The 17493-nt window shown below is 47.5% G+C and overlaps 1 protein-coding gene across 2 annotated transcripts in view; it reads right to left on the bottom strand.

The window, feature by feature from the left end:
- Nucleotides 1-472: 472 nt before the first annotated feature.
- The window catches only part of CFAP74 (cilia and flagella associated protein 74), a 365782-nt gene continuing 348761 nt past the window's right edge, over nt 473-17493 (bottom strand). For both annotated transcript variants that reach the window (XM_075327962.1, XM_075327961.1), the window contains exons 37-39: nt 16170-16297; nt 13846-13980; nt 473-645 (exon numbers count right to left, since the gene is read on the bottom strand). In XM_075327962.1, the coding sequence (XP_075184077.1) occupies nt 547-645; nt 13846-13980; nt 16170-16297 (362 nt within the window). In that variant the 3' untranslated portion in view covers nt 473-546. The remainder of the gene's footprint in view (nt 646-13845; nt 13981-16169; nt 16298-17493) is intronic.

A 17493-nucleotide genomic window follows, 5' to 3' on the forward strand; every position in this document is an offset into this window, starting at 1 on the left:
TGACGAACAACATCGATAATCAACCATTACCGATTTTTGAGTTTGGGACGACCTCTCCATGGTGAACGATTTTCACCATTTTTGAGGTCGCTTAAGGTCGCTGGTAAGTGTCACACGCTGCGATATCGTTAATGACGCTGGATGTGCGTCACTAACAACGTGACCCCGACGATAAAACATTACCGATATCGTAGCGTTTAAAGCCCCCTTTAGGACGTTCATGACACAGTTGAAAATAACGCCCCATTCACACCTAGGGTATAACTTAAAACCGCACAGAAAGACACATAAACCCGCCACATATACACCCCACACATGGATATAACACTATATGTCACAATCTGCATGTCTATGTTCAGGTGCGTCACCCCAATTTGAGGAAGCTCCTGTTTAATTAGATGTATTGGGTGGAGAGGGAATAAGCGACTGTAATCCTATTTCTAAAACAAATGATGCATTATTTTTCCAGGCGTTGTGTTACAGGGGAGTTTCCCATTTATTAATGATCAGCAGTTCAGGTGACTTTTGCGCTAGTGTTTCCTAGTTTCATGATGACGCCACTTGTGTTGTGAGGATAACATGGTACGTTTCAATGATATCGCCTTTCAACGTCAGTTTTGCAGTTGCCGTTATAGGGTTACTGGGCTGTAAAAGAATACAAAAAAAAAAGAAAGGATTAGGTATGGTATGTAATGCAGTGTATAGGATAATACAAAAGATCATATTATGAATGAGTACAACCTCTGGGTGTGCAAAGCCGTATTGGAGCGCCCACAAACCTTTATGGGACTCATCCTCTTGTTCTTGTTTTTTTTTTATTTTTAAATAATGGTTAAATGCAATATTTAAAATTGCTTTTAGGTATCAAATGACTTGTCTACCATCTACACAAATCCGAACCTCCCACTGACTCCAAGACTTCTCCCGAGCTGCACCAATCTTCTGGAATGCTCTACCCCAAGGAACTAGGACGATCCACGAGTTGCACCGCTTCAGACGCTCTCTTTACCCTCCCTAATTAAAGTCAATTCAGATATACGGTATCTCCTCCACTATTTCTCAGAACATAATTCTCCCTTAAAATCCTCCGCACCCAAAAGCATCAGAACGATTGGCTGGTGTCTGGCTCATGCAACCTTTATCTATCCCCCCATTATTTGGAGATGGCTGGACCGTTGTTGTAAATAAGCACTTGAACCTTGTCACCCCACCTCACGCCATTGTAGATTGTAAGCTCTTAAGCTGCTTTCATACTGTGTTATGACCTGCGTTCAGTGGTTCCGTCACAGCTCCCATCCGAGCCCCCCTGCAAAACAGGTTTCGGACGCATGCGCCGATGTGGCCATTTACTATAATGGAGCAGACTGAGTCACTGTATGCTCTGTCTTGCACCTTTTTTGGGAGTATGCGCTTTCTGCAGGCGGATACCCAGACAGAGTCTACTACGTACGTCTGGTTGTCCGCCTGGAGAAAGCATATAGACCCCAAAATAGTGCAAGACAGAGCACACGCTGACTCTGTCTCCACCATTATAGTCAATGGCCACATCGGCGCATGCGTCTGAAACCTGTTTTGCATAGGGGGTTTAGATGGCAGCTCCGACAGGACCAATGAACGTAGGTTATAACGCAGTGTGAAAGCGGTGAACCATTATAATCAATGGCTACATCGGCGCATGCGTCTGAAACTTGTTTTGCAGGGGGGGTTTAGATGGCAGCTCCGACAGGACCAATGAACGTAGGTTATAACGCAGTGTGAAACCGGCCTTACCAGCAGGGTTGTCTATATTTTTACTTTATTGTATCTTCTATAACTGTTACTTATATTTATTTGTATATGAACCTCCTGAATTGTAAAGCGCTGTGGAATATATTGGCGCTATAGAAATAAAGATTTTTATTATAGATATAAATGACCCCCTAATTCTGCACAGAGCACCGTACAGTGACACTTTAAGGCCATGTTCACATGTCCAGTATTTGGGCATTGTTTTACATCAGTATTTGAAAGCCAAAAGCAGTGGCGGGTAAAAAAAAATGCAAAAGTGGTGTCCATTTTTCTATTATACGTTACCTCTCATTGTTCCACTCTTGATTTTGGCTTACAAATACTGATGCAAAATACTGATGGTGTGAACATGGCTTTAGGCTATGTGCCCACGCTGCGGAAAATGCGCGGATTTTGCAGCGGATTTCTCGCGGAAAAGCCGCGGATTTTCCGAAAATCTGCAGCAGCAGCACTTCCCAGCCATTTCTATGGCATTTTGGAAATGCTGTGCCCATGCTGCGGATTTTTCCGCGGCGGATTTGCCGCGGATTTTGATCCGGAAAAATCTGCAACATGTCAATTATTGTTGCGGATTTTGATCCGGATTTTGGCTTCAGAATTGGGGGAAAAAAAGAAGGGAATTTTGTTACTTACCGTAAATTCCTTTTCTTCTAGCTCCTATTGGGAGACCCAGACGATTGGGTGTATAGCTACTGCCTCCGGAGGCCACACAAAGCATTACACTAAAAAGTGTAAGGCCCCTCCCCTTCTGGCTATACACCCCCCGTGGGATCACGGGATGCTCAGTTTTAGTGCTAAAGCAAGAAGGAGGAAAGCCAATAACTGGTTTAAACAAATTCACTCCGAAGTAACGTCGGAGAACTGAAAACCGTTCAACATGAACAACATGTGTACCCGAAAAAAACAAAAATCCCGAAGGACAACAGGGCGGGTGCTGGGTCTCCCAATAGGAGCTAGAAGAAAAGGAATTTACGGTAAGTAACAAAATTCCCTTCTTCTTCGGCGCTCCATTGGGAGACCCAGACGATTGGGACGTCCAAAAGCAGTCCCTGGGTGGGTAAAGAAATACCTCATGTTAGAGCTGCAAAAACAGCCCTTCCCTACGAGGAGGCAACCGCCGCCTGTAGGACTCTTCTACCTAGGCTGGCGTCCGCCGAAGCATAGGTATGCACCTGATAATGTTTGGTGAAAGTGTGCAGACTCGACCAGGTAGCTGCCTGGCACACCTGTTGAGCCGTAGCCTGGTGTCGTAATGCCCAGGACGCACCCACGGCTCTGGTTGAGTGGGCCTTTAGCCCTGAAGGAACCGGAAGCCCAGCAGAACGGTAGGCTTCAAGAATTGGTTCTTTGATCCATCGAGCCAGGGTGGCTTTGGAAGCCTGCGACCCTTTGCGCTTACCAGCGACAAGGACAAAGAGTGCATCGGAGCGGCGCAGAGGCGCCGTGCGGGAAATGTAGATTCTGAGTGCTCTCACCAGATCTAACAAATGTAAATCCTTCTCATACCGATGAACTGCATGAGGATAAAAGGAAGGCAGGGAGATATCCTGATTTAGATGAAAAGAGGATACCACCTTAGGGAGAAACTCCTGAATGGGGCGCAGCACTACCTTGTCCTGGTGGAAGACCAGGAAAGGAGCCTTGGATGACAGCGCTGCTAGCTCAGACACTCTCCGAAGAGATGTGATCGCTACCAGAAAAGCCACTTTCTGTGATAGTCGAGAAAGTGAAACATCCCTCAGAGGCTCGAAGGGCGGCTTCTGGAGGGCAACTAGTACCCTGTTCAGATCCCATGGATCTAACGGCCGCTTGTACGGGGGTACGATATGACAAACCCCCTGCAGGAACGTGCGCACCTTAGAAAGTCGTGCTAGACGCTTCTGAAAAAAGACGGATAGCGCCGAGACTTGCCCTTTAAGGGAGCCGAGCGACAAACCTTTTTCTAACCCAGATTGCAGGAAAGAAAGAAAAGTAGGCAATGCAAATGGCCAGGGAGACACTCCCTGAGCAGAGCACCAGGATAAGAATATCTTCCACGTTCTGTGGTAGATCTTAGCAGACGTGGGCTTCCTAGCCTGTCTCATGGTGGCAACGACCCCTTGGGATAATCTTGAAGACGCTAGGATCCAGGACTCAATGGCCACACAGTCAGGTTCAGGGCCGCAGAATTCCGATGGAAAAACGGCCCTTGGGACAGTAAGTCTGGTCGGTCTGGTAGTGCCCACGGTTGGCCGACCGTGAGATGCCACAGATCCGGGTACCACGACCTCCTCGGCCAGTCTGGGGCGACGAGTATGACGCGGCTGCAATCGGATCTGATCTTGCGTAGCACTCTGGGCAAGAGTGCCAGAGGTGGAAACACATAAGGGAGCCGGAACTGCGACCAATCTTGCACCAAGGCGTCTACCGCCAGAGCTCTTTGATCGCGAGACCGCGCCATGAAGGTCAGGACCTTGTTGTTGTGCCGAGACGCCATTAGGTCGACATCCGGCACCCCCCAGCGGTGACAGATTTCCTGAAACACGTCTGGGTGAAGGGACCACTCCCCTGCGTCCATACCCTGGCGACTGAGGAAGTCTGCTTCCCAGTTTTCCACGCCCGGGATGTGAACCGCGGATATGGTGGATGCTCTGTCCTCCACCCACATCAGAATCCGCCGGACTTCCTGGAAGGCTTGCCGACTGCGTGTCCCTCCTTGGTGGTTGATGTATGCCACCGCTGTGGCGTTGTCCGACTGAATTCGGATCTGCTTTCCTTCCAGCCACTGCTGGAAGGCTAGTAGGGCCAGATACACTGCCCTGATTTCCAGAACATTGATCTGAAGGGTGGACTCCTGCTGAGTCCACGTACCCTGAGCCCTGTGGTGGAGAAAAACTGCTCCCCACCCTGACAGACTCGCGTCCGTCGTGACTACTGCCCAGGATGGGGGTAGGAAGGATCTTCCCTGTGATAAAGAGGTGGGAAGAAGCCACCACTGCAAAGAGTCCTTGGTCGTCTGGGACAGGGAGACTTCCCTGTCCAGGGATGTTGACTTCCCGTCCCATTGGCGGAGAATGTCCCACTGAAGTGGGCGCAGATGAAACTGCGCAAACGGGACTGCCTCCATTGCTGCCACCATCTTCCCTAGGAAGTGCATGAGGCGCCTTAAGGGGTGCGACTGACCTTGAAGGAGAGACTGCACCCCTGTCTGTAGTGACCGCTGCTTGTCCAGCGGAAGCTTCACTATCGCTGAGAGAGTATGAAACTCCATGCCAAGATACGTTAGTGATTGGGTCGGTGACAGATTGGACTTTGAAAAGTTGATGATCCACCCGAAAGTCTGGAGAGTCTCCAGCGCAACATTCAGGCTGAGTTGGCATGCCTCTTGAGAGGGTGCTTTGACAAGCAGATCGTCTAAGTAAGGGATCACCGAGTGTCCCTGAGAGTGCAAGATTGCTACCACTGCCGCCATGACCTTGGTGAAAACCCGTGGGGCTGTCGCCAGACCAAATGGCAGAGCTACGAATTGTAGATGGTCGTCTCCTATCACGAAACGTAGAAAACGTTGGTGCTCTGTAGCAATCGGCACGTGGAGATAAGCATCTTTGATGTCTATTGATGCAAGGAAATCTCCTTGAGACATTGAGGCAATGACGGAGCGGAGGGATTCCATCCGGAACCGCCTGGCGTTCACATGCTTGTTGAGCAGTTTTAGGTCCAGAACAGGACGGAATGAGCCGTCCTTTTTTGGCACCACAAAGAGATTGGAGTAAAAACCTTGCCCTTGTTCCTGAAGAGGAACAGGGATCACCACTCCTTCTGCTCTTAGAGAGCCCACCGCCTGCAGAAGGGCATCTGCTCGGTCGGGATGTGGGGAAGTTCTGAAGAACCGAGGCGGAGGACGAGAACTGAACTCTATCCTGTACCCGTGAGACAAAATGTCTGTTACCCACCGGTCCTTGACCTGTGGCAGCCAAATGTCGCAAAAGCGGGAGAGCCTGCCACCGACCGAGGATGCGGAGAGAGGAGGCCGAAAGTCATGAGGCAGCCGGCTTGGAAGCGGTTCCTCCGGTTGCTTTCTTGGGGCGTGAGTGAGCCCGCCAGGCATCTGAGCTCCTTTGCTCCTTCTGAGTCCCTTTGGACGAGGAGAATTGGGGCTTGCCTGAGCCTCGAAAGGACCGAAACCTCGACTGCCACTTCCTCTGTTGAGGTTTGCTTGATCTGGGCTGGGGTAAGGAGGAGTCCTTACCCTTGGACTGTTTAATGATTTCAGCCAATTGCTCACCAAACAGTCTGTCTCCAGATAGCGGCAAGCTGGTTAAACATTTCTTGGAAGCAGAATCTGCTTTCCATTCCTTTAACCACAGGGCTCTGCGCAAAACCACCGAGTTGGCGGACGCCATTGAGGTACGGCTTGTAGAGTCCAGTACCGCATTGATAGCGTATGTCGCAAACGCAGACATTTGCGTAGTTAAGGACGCCACTCGCGGCACTGCTGGACGTATGATAGAGTCCACCTGTGCCAGACTAGCGGAAATAGCTTGGAGTGCCCACACGGCCGCGAATGCTGGAGCAAACGACGCGCCGATAGCTTCATAGACAGATTTCAACCACAGGTCCATCTGTCTGTCATTGGCATCTTTAAGTGAAGCCCCATCCTCCACTGCAACTATAGATCTAGCCGCAAGCCTGGATATTGGGGGATCCACCTTTGGACACTGGGTCCAGCGTTTGACCACGTCAGGGGGAAAGGGATAACGTGTATCCTTAAGACGTTTGGAGAAACGCTTGTCTGGATAAGCATTATGTTTCTGGACTGATTCTCTGAAGTCAGAGTGGTCCAGAAAAGTACTCAATTTACGCTTGGGATACCGAAAATGGAACTTCTCCTGCTGTGCAGCTGCCTCCTCTGCTGAAGGGGCTGGTGGAGAAATATCCAACAGTCTATTGATGGCCGCTATAAGGTCATTTACCATTGCGTCACCATCAGGTGTATCTAGATTGAGAGCGGTGTCAGGATTAGACTCCTGATCACCCACCTCTGTCTCCTCATACAGAGACTCTTCTCGTTGAGACCCTGACCAGTGTGATGACGTCGAGGGTCTTTCCCAGCGAGCCCGCTTAGGCTGCCTGGGACTGTCATCCGAGTCAGAGTCTTCAGCCTGTGATGCCTGGGACCCCCTTGAAGTACGGATTAGTTTCAGCTGAGGGGGACCGGGGAGCATAGACACAGCAGTGTCCATGGTCTGAGTAACTGGCCTGGACTGCAAGGTCTCCAGGATTTTTGTCATAGTCACAGACATCTTATCAGCAAAAATTGCAAATTCTGTCCCCGTCACCGGGGCAGGGTTCACAGGCGTCTCTGCCTGGGCCACTACTACCATAGACTCTGGCTGCCGAAGTGGCACAGGGATTGAACATTGCACACAATGGGGGTCATTGGAGCCTGCCGGTAGATTAGCCCCACATGCGACACAAGCAGTGCATACCGCCTGTGCCTTGGCACCCTTGCGTTTTGCGGATGACATGTTGTTGTCTCCTCAGAGCAATATAGGGTATAAGCCAAGAAGCGACCGTCCAGTGCAATATAAATATATATGGTACAGGGAAAAAGTGCACCAAATAACACTGTGGCACTAGTGGAGCCAGCACTTATGTGCAGCTTACCGCCCGCAGAAACGCGGGTGTGTGGTCGCCAGAGTCCCTTGTCTGGGTCCCCCAGAGCCTGTGTCCGTTCTCCAGCCAGACTGCATGCAGGAATGGCTGCCGGCGTCCTGTGGAGAGGGGCGGGCCCTGGGCGTGTTCAGATCAAGAGCGGGAAACTTGCGTCCCCACTGTGCCCAGTGAGAGGGCTGGAGTATGTAAATAAGACTCCAGCCCTCGGCGCTGACTATAGAACAGCGTCTCTCCCTTTCCCTGATTGACAGGGTGGGGGCGGGAACGAAGCGGAGCTAGGCCGCAAAAGCCGGGGACTAGAGTTATGAGCGCTGCCGCCGTAAAAGCGCGGTCAGCGCGAGTCCCCGGCGCACTACAAGTCCCAGCCGCGCCGCCGCTCCCGGAGCGGCCGGCGCGGTAGTTCCCAACACATAAAGTCACTCAGCTAAGCTGCAGTGACTCTAACCCGAGCGCGCAGCGCTACTGTCCCCGGCGCACTAGCACACCCAGCAAGTCTGGAGTGTGCGTGGCCTGTCTGTGCGGGGACACAGAGTACCTGAATGTTGCAGGGCCTTGTCCCTGACGGTACTCAGCTCCTCCAGCAGGGTCTCTGGGTCTGTGGATGGAGCCCGGCCTCAGGGTTTGGGGGCCGGTAAGATCCCACTTCCACAGAGCCCCTTAGGGGGATGGGGAAGGAAAGCAGCATGTGGGCTCCAGCCTCCGTACCCGCAATGGGTACCTCAACCTTAACAAACCACAAGTGGGGTGAGAAGGGAGCATGCTGGGGACCCTATATGGGCCCTCTTTTCTTCCATCCGATATAGTCAGCAGCTACTGCTGACTAAACAGTGGAGCTATGCGTGGATGTCTGACCTCCTTCGCACAAAGCTTGAAAACTGAGCATCCCGTGATCCCACGGGGGGTGTATAGCCAGAAGGGGAGGGGCTTTACACTTTTTAGTGTAATGCTTTGTGTGGCCTCCGGAGGCAGTAGCTATACACCCAATCGTCTGGGTCTCCCAATGGAGCGCCGAAGAAAAAATCCGTACCAAAATCCGCGGCAATTCCGCGGCAAATCCGCACCTTTGAAAAGGTGCGGATTTGCCGGGAAAGTCGCGGATTTTCATGCAGAAAAATCCGCAGCAACATTCTACCGTGGACACATAGCCTTAGGGTCAGCTGCTGTATAGTACAGTACTGCATGGACTACACTTACCTCTGTATAGTCACCTGCTGAGCACAATCACATTCGCATGTTCATGATTTGGTGTGAATTTTCTCTCCAGATTGCACATTTTAACTCTATTATCATTTTCATGACAATGCAAGTTAATGGTGTTTCCAAAACCCCATTCACACCATGTATAAAAGATCAGTATGAAAATAAGAAACGACACCATATTTATTTGTGTCAGGATTCTTCCCCTTGTACAATGCTTTGTAAGGCCGCCTTCACATGTCAGTGATTCTGGTACGTTTGTGCTTTTTTTTTATACGTACCAGAATCACAGACATACGCAGACCCATTATAATCAAAGGGTCTGCTCACACATCAATGATTTTTCCCTGAACGTGTCTCCGTGCAACATACACGCGTGTCCGTGATTCTGCACGGAGACAAATCCGTTTTTTTCTGGCATCACTGATGACCCACGGACCACACTATGGTGTGATCCGTGAAACACGTAACAGAAAAACACTGACATATTAAATAATAAACATTTTCAACTCACCTTTCCAGCGATTCACTGGGCAGCCCCCGCTCTCTGCAGCTCCTGCCCGGCTCATGAATATTCATGAAAGCAGGAACAGCCGACCCGGAAGTAGCTGCAGAGAGCGGTGGGCGGACGCTGCAGAGCTGGCGACTTCAGCACCATGGACAGCAGGAGCGAAGGCAGGTGAGTAATGTCCATTTGCAATCACGGATTGCACATGGACAACCCACGTGTGCCGTGAATCACGGAACACGGAGGGACATGTGAATGTTTTACACGTCAGTGACGAACGTCTGTGTTTTTCACTGATGTATGAAACGGGCCTAAAGGAGTGAAGTGAAACCCGATGCAAAATGCATAATGAATCCATGAGTAAAAGAATGCAGATTTTTTTTTCTGTTTTACAGATTTTGGATGGAAATTAGTATCAGACATTTTTTTAAAAAAATGTGAACAGGGTTGTAGGGTATGTTCAAAATTAGCAGTAATCTGCAGGGAAATTCATAGCAGCAAGTCTGCATCATGTTGTACATATTTTGGTGCAGATGTACCACTACTTTCTATGCAAACAACAACAATATGATTTGTTTAAAGCACTTGTGGATTTTGTGTTTCCATTGAACTCAATGATGAAAATCTGCAATAAATTTGTGACTAAAGCCTGCTTTACACTCTGCAATGTATCTTACAATGTGTCGGCGGGGTCACGTTGTAAGTGACGCACATCCGGCATCGTAAGGTACATTGCAGTGTGTGACAGCTATGTGCGATTGAACGGTAAAACGTTCATCGCATACACATCGTACCTGTCTCTAGAATTGCATGTCGGATTGTTCATCGTACCCGGGGTAGCACACATTGCAGTGTGTGACACCCCGGGGACGATGACAGATCTTACCTACGTCCTGCGGCTCCCGGCCCACAATGCGGAAGGAAGGAGGTGGGCGGGATGTTTACGTCCCGCTCAGCTCCGCCCCTCCGCTTCAATTGGCCGGCTGCCGCGTGACGTCGATGTGACGCCGAACGTCCCTCCCACTCCAGGAAGTGGACGTTCGCCGCCCACATCGAGGTTGTATGGAAGGTAAGTACGTGTGACGGGGGTTAATCGTTTGTGCGGCACATTCAACAAATTGAACCTGCCACACATACGATGGGGGCGTTGCAAATCGCATACGATATTGTATGCGAAATTGCAACGTGTAAAGCAGGCATTATCCACATCAATCTGGAGGGAAAAATTTGCAGCAATTCTGCAGCTTGGGGAAAAAGCCTTTGAAGTGGACAGTGTCAGAAATTAATGCAAAAATTTAGCCGCATGTGAATGTTCCCTTTAAACATCCACAGCTGGACCTTAGATAATGTACATTTATAAAACCAATTAGAAACTCAGAATACTACTCGCATTATTCTTCCCCTTGTAATATATCACATAATACAGCCCCAGCTGTGTATTATAGAAAAAGCACAATCAGTCTCCTGTACTTAAATGAGAAGCCACAAACTGTTTAATAATTAAGATTCATTGATCGGATAGCGATTTGTTATAGCTTAATATAACAGGCATTTTAATGTGAGTGATATAAAATCAATGTGAGGATCCCAGTAAGCAATCTGTAAGAACAAATATTAGACAAGCTACAGAGGAAGTTCTTGAAGCTTAATATTGTTGTTTAAGGATTAGTAAATTATATTGCATCCCTCCTATTAATACTTCCAACGCTGAGCTGTTCTGTGTATATTTTTTTTTTAGCAGTTTTACACTTTAGGGTATATATTATGGCCACAGCCCTGGGATCCTCTGTGGTGTGCTGTACAGTGGTGTGAAAAAGTGTTTGCCCCCTTCCTAATTTATTATTTTGCATGTTTGTCATACTTACATTTTTCAGGTCTTTATTATTATTATTATTATTATTTATTTATAGAGCACCATTAATTCCATAGTGCTGTACATGAGAAGGGGTTACATACAGAATACATATCCAAGGTCTTCCAAACAAATTTAAATATTAGACAAAGAAAACACAGGTAAAAGATGAAGGTCTTTATTAGTAAACAAAATTTCCCTAGGCTTGATTACTGCCACACTTGTTTTCAATCAGAAAATCACTTAAATAGGACCTGCCTGACAAAGTGAAGTAGACCAAAAGATCCTCAAAAGCTAGACGTCATGCCACGATCCAGAGAAATTCAGGAACAAAGTAATTGGGATCAGTCTGGAAACGGTTAAAGCCATTCAAAACAATTTCAATTTGAAGTTGTTGAAATTAGTGGACAAAATCGAGTCCTTTAGGTCCTCAACACTGAATTCTATAAAGCCACTTCTAAAGAAATCACTTAAATAGGACCTGCCTGACAAAGTGAAGTAGACCAAAAGATCCTCAAAAGCTAGACGTCATGCCACGATCCAGAGAAATTCAGGAACAAAGTAATTGGGATCAGTCTGGAAACGGTTAAAGCCATTCCAAACAATTTCAATTTGAAATTAGTGGACAAAATCGAGTCCTTTAGGTCCTCAACACTGAATTCTATAAAGCAATTTCTAAAGAAATCACTTAAATAGGACCTGCCTGACAAAGTGAAGTAGACCAAAAGATCCTCAAAAGCTAGATGTCATGCCACCATCCAGAGAAATTCACGAACAAAGTAATTGAGATCAGTCTGGAAAGGTTAAAGCCATTCTAAACAATTTCATTTTTAAGTTGTTGAAATTAGTGGACAAAACTGAGTCCTTTGGGTCCTCGACACTGAATTCAAAAAGGCCATTTCTACAGAAATCACTTAAAAAGGACCTGCCTGACAAAGTGAAGTAGACCAAAAGATCCTCAATAGCTAGACATCAGGAATAAGAAATCAGGAAGGGGCGAACACTTTTTCACACACCTGTAGATTGAATACAGATGTTTGGATAGGCACAGAAGGTATACGTCCCACAACAGCAAGGGTCTGGATGTATGCCATGGCATAAGTCCACCATAAGGACTATTTTTTGTTGCTGTGACCCTCTGTATCAGGAAACGCAGTCTGTTGCAATTTCGCACGATTATTTAAACAGTATGCAGTTTCATCTGCCACACTGAGGCTAAACAAACGCACTGATTACCTCTGTCTGTTGATACGGGGGTCACACATGGTTGATTTCATATGGATTTTTGGTGCAGAATTCTGCATTGAATATCTGAATCAAAGGATGGGATAATGAAAGTGAATGGAATTATAGGGCTCGTGCAGATGACCATATTTTCGGTCCGAGTGGCAGAACATCTGATGTGCATGGCCCACCAAATAACATTGCTCCAACTTTTTCCAGCATGTATGAGTTGCCTGCGTAAATTGGATCACACTTGGCGATGCGAGTCAATGGGTCTGTGGAAAAAATTGGAACCCACTTGGATGACATCTGAGTGCAGTGGAATTTTCACAGACTGACAGAATGCAGAAGATCGAGATTTTATTTATTTATCTTCTCCACATGCAAGAAAATCAGCTCAAACCTCTGATCATAGAACAACTGGCATAACTTATCCAATTTTCTTCGAAGAGAAACAAAATAGTCTGCACAAGTCCTTACAATAATCCATTCTACAAAAATGTGTGTGTTAATTTCAGTGTAGTGACGACTTATTCACCACCCTGGCCGAGTCGCGTTTTCCCCCGGCCATCCACGTGTGCTGCTGCCTCCTTCCCCTCCCGGGCCCTGTACATGCTGCACAGGGTACCCAGGAGTGCACCTAAGATGCGAGCACGCACACCAGCCCTCCTCTTAAAGGGCCAGCATGCCATTTCCAGGAAATATCTCTCAGTCCATGGCTGAGAGGCACTATGTATTTAAAGCACCCACCCATCAGGGGAGGTGCCTGCGCAGCACATTCAGTTAATCAGTATACCAGTCTGCTAGCTAGTTGTCAGGGTCTGTTACCCCACTGTGTCACCTATACCTTAGTCTGCCTTCCCGTGTTATATATATATATATATATATATATATATATATACATACACGGACAGATATATATCCCGTATATATCTTCCTGTACCCGCCTGTCCAGCCTGCCTCAAGCACCCCACCTGTACCTGTGTCTATTCTTCAGTTTGTCACCTGTCCTGGCGGTCCGCTGGCACAGTCCTGGTCACTGCCCTGGGAGTGGTACCTGGCGTCTACCTCGCGGTGGGCATTTAGTCAAGCCCCTCCCGCTAAAGGGTAAGCCCGGGGTCCCCCTGTGGTCCAGTGGGTCCACTAACCCCGCTCACTGCCTCTACACCGACCGTGAGTGTTACATTCAGTACCAGTTTTTAAATCTGAAGTACAATGTGATTTTTTTTAACAGATTTTTTTCAGCAAAACTCATCTTGTGCGCAGGAAAGGTAACACACAGCTTTTACTACAGATTTTGGAACACATCCACAGCAAAACTCTCCGCATTCCCACATTTGGAAGCTGTTCCTTTAGCAATCAGTTGTTATCCTGGACACCTTGCAATCATTAATGATGTCACAGGATTTCCTAGGTCAGAGGAGACGCAGACACAATATGTGCCGCCTTAGTATTTTCCTGTAAGCTGTGCATTAGAGCACAGTCACTCATGGTCTGAAGATTGCGGGAAACACCCGGACCATATCTGGGTCTGCATTCTTCTACTGGTGATCCCCTGCTTTCACCGTATACACATCTTATTTAACATGTGTGACCTAATGCCCACCCAGGCTTTACATACATCACATCCAGCGGGGGGTCTCCAGGTAATAGATACAGTTTTCCGCTGTCCAGCATCTACCACCGCTTTTACTGGCTCTATGGTGAAGCCTTTCTGCTGTAAGAGCTGCATGTTGTCCCAGACAAATTCTACATTCTGAAAAAAAAAGATAAAAACACAAATATTTTTGCCATTAACACACAGCCGTGTCATAAAGGCTCCCACGGCCACTGAGCTCTTATATCACTGACTTCATTTACAAGGTGTTGGAGACTCAGCAGAAATACTAGCTCCTGTGATAAAACAGGCAGGGTAATGTTTTACCTCACAGAAAGCACTGCTATGTCATCTGTAATATTACTTATTCTTCTCTTGGCTACGAGCTGTGTTGTTTAAAGGCTATTTTACAAGGGCTAATGCAACTGAACGGATAGACAATCATTCATTCGATATTTCAGTCCCCATAGTGTTGGGTGGTGTGCAGACAACATTATACATTGGGACGCAGATAGGGTCATTATAGGGGTCCAGCTTGATACATCTAGCTGTGGACCATCCTTGTCAGGACGGGAGCTCGGGGTAGCAGTTATTTTTTTTCTTTTGGTTCTCCAGGAGTTATTAGGGACAGTTAGGACTGGATCAGGACTCTGGACCCAGAACTCCGATGGAGACCCTGCATACCCTGGCATAGAAGGACGCGGCGAGATCATTCCTTGTCCTTATACCATGATATGTTCTCCCTCTATGTCTGACCACTGTCAGCACCTCATGGAGTAAACATATATTTATTTATTTAGGTTTAATATGTTAGTTTTGGTAAGTTTTTCTAACTAGGACCACTGTCCAGTGCTTTATAGCAAATATTACTGTGTTTTGTTCTGTCTTTTTTTCCCATGTGTTTTTTTGTATGACTATTTGTGGCCTTTATAGTGACTCTGTCTATGTTCTAATTGATTTGCTGCACATTTTATATCTAATTGGACCCAATTGAACAGACTGTTAGCTCTGGTGGCTTAGTGAGCATTTTGCAGTTTTTGAGAAAAAACTAATGTTTTTTTTGTCTTTTTAAATTTCTATATTAATAAAGGTTGAAATGTTATGATGCTCTGGAAACAATTTTGATTTGACTTGGTATTGCTGTTATAATAACATTATACATGGGAAGAGGAGTGGAACAGGCCAACAACTAGATCGATCATTATTTTGGCTAATGTCTGCCATGTTTAAAAGTGCCAGGGGGGGCTATAAAACTGTAAGGCACATACAGGCGTCCCTACACTGTCCTGTCCTCTTCTCCCGGTGGGGATGTCCGTTATCTCACCTGCCCGAATGTCCTGTGGTGGCTGCCCTGACCCAGGTCCATACTGTCACCTCCCAGAACCTGTGTACATCTCACAGGCTTTCTGGTTCTGCCCAAAGGGTGAACATAACCATACTCCTTTTCTTAAAGGGCCAGCGCACCCTAACCTGGAAGTGTCTCTCAGGGCAGCTGAGAGGTTGCAGGCATTTAAGGCACCATCCCAGTAAGGGAGGTGCCTGGGCAACGAGTTAGTTACGTTGCTAGTCCTCAGGTCCTCTGTGCTGCTGTTAATATTGTGCTACTTTCTGCTGCTAATTTGTACCTCTGTTTCAGAGCACTCCTTATCTGCTGCTGCCACGACCACCTTTGCCGGCTGTCTGCTACGATATGAGCTAGCACAAGTATCCACACCGGCCGCTGCTGCCTTATCCATCCATTTGGGACAGATTTACTACTCTGCCTGTTGCTGCTGTTGCTACCACCAGGGACTGTACTGTGTCCGTGGCGCCAGCTGCCGGGGTACCACAGATCCCCTAGGGATGCCCTCTGCTGGCTGCTTACCAGCGTGTGTACCTGCAGCCACCTCTGGTGGCAGTAGCGACAGCTCGGTGTCTGGTCCAGTTTACTACCCCAGGCAAGTGAACAGTACCTTTGATCCAGTGGACCCACGTCGCGAGCATAACAAAAACACCAGTATAAAAGGTCCTTAGTAGCAAAATAATTTGTGGGACCATGGTCCATGGACCTTGTTGATAGGCTTTAGATTAGTAGTCGCCGCAATGTCATGATGTGTGTTGGGCCGCAATGTCAAAATGTCCCAGAGCCTACTAATCAGATAAGGCACCAAAAATGCTAGTAGGTAGTTGGCTATTTGCAATGCCCTGGACTAGCGGCCACAGACGGCTAGCCTGGCTGCTGGAACAGGGTACTGCGATTTGTTTCGTTGGATTTGATGTTGGCTTCTCACACTAGGACACCTTCTGCTAAGTTCCAATGGATACGTGATCCTTGAGTCCGTCATGCCCCATACAACGTGCTTATTTACCTTTTTGGTGGAAGATAGTAATGTACGTATGCAGCCGATGTACAGTTCTCTGACAGCTGGTCTCACATCATCCTCTGTCCGGGTACACCGAAGGGTCACAAGGAGTGAATTCAAGGGTTCATTCGATTCTGAAGAAAGAAAAGTAGTGAATAAGGCATTACTGCACGTACAACTGCGGAAATGTAGCGCTATCTGGTACTTGACAAGTGCAGAGGTGCATTAAAGCTCAGTATACACACAAAGTGCTATATACCGGCATAACCACATATATCCAACATCTTGTGTTTTCAAAAGAAAACAAGCGGAAAACACAGCATTTTCTATACGCTCCACGCACGGCCACTCGAGAGATGAGGCCTGCCAGAGATTGCCATTGACGTCAATGGGGATATTAGACTTATGCCACTGGTCTGAAGACAGCGGAGGGATTAAAGTATATAGAGCAGAACATATAAAACACATGAATAACAGAATAACTGGCAAGACTAATACGATGTGATAAAAGGCAATGGCCAAATGTGTTACCATTAGTAAAATAACAAGAACTGGAGAAAGATTGGTTTCAATATATTCTTAGAAAATCCAAAAGGGCAAAACGTTATGGTAAGGGGGTCGCTTTATCACTATAAAACCTGGGTCCATGAATCTATGGCTGTGAGGATCCAGTACATTACTTACATTGTATATCAGCATAAGTAACATTATCACTTAATTCATACACGTCGCACCAACATATTCCACAGCGCTGTCATCCAGCACATTGGAAATCTCAATCTAAATTCTAAATTAACATAAAAGTACATTTTTTTGTACCGCCACAGTGCTGCCCACGTATACATACAGCCACAGTGCTGCCCACGTATACATACAGCCACAGTGCTGCCCACGTATACATACAGCCACAGTGCTGCCCACGTATACATACAGCCACAGTGCTGCCCACGTATACATACAGCCACAGTGCTGCCCACGTATACATACAGCCACAGTGCTGCCCACGTATACATACAGCCACAGTGCTGCCCACGTATACATACAGCCACAGTGCTGCCCACGTATACATACAGCCACAGTGCTGCCCACGTATACATACAGCCACACTGCTGCCCAGGTATACATACAGCCACAGTGCTGCCCACGTATACATACAGCCACAGTGCTGCCCACGTATACATACAGCCACAGCGCTGCCCACGTATACATACAGCCACAGCGCTGCCCACGTATACATACAGCCATAGTGCTGCCCACGTATACATACAGCAACAGCGCTGCCCACGTATACATACAGCCACAGCGCTGCCCACATATACATACAGCCACA

The sequence above is a fragment of the Anomaloglossus baeobatrachus genome, chromosome 11 (assembly GCF_048569485.1).
Source record: "Anomaloglossus baeobatrachus isolate aAnoBae1 chromosome 11, aAnoBae1.hap1, whole genome shotgun sequence".
In the NCBI taxonomy this organism is placed as follows: domain Eukaryota; kingdom Metazoa; phylum Chordata; class Amphibia; order Anura; family Aromobatidae; genus Anomaloglossus; species Anomaloglossus baeobatrachus.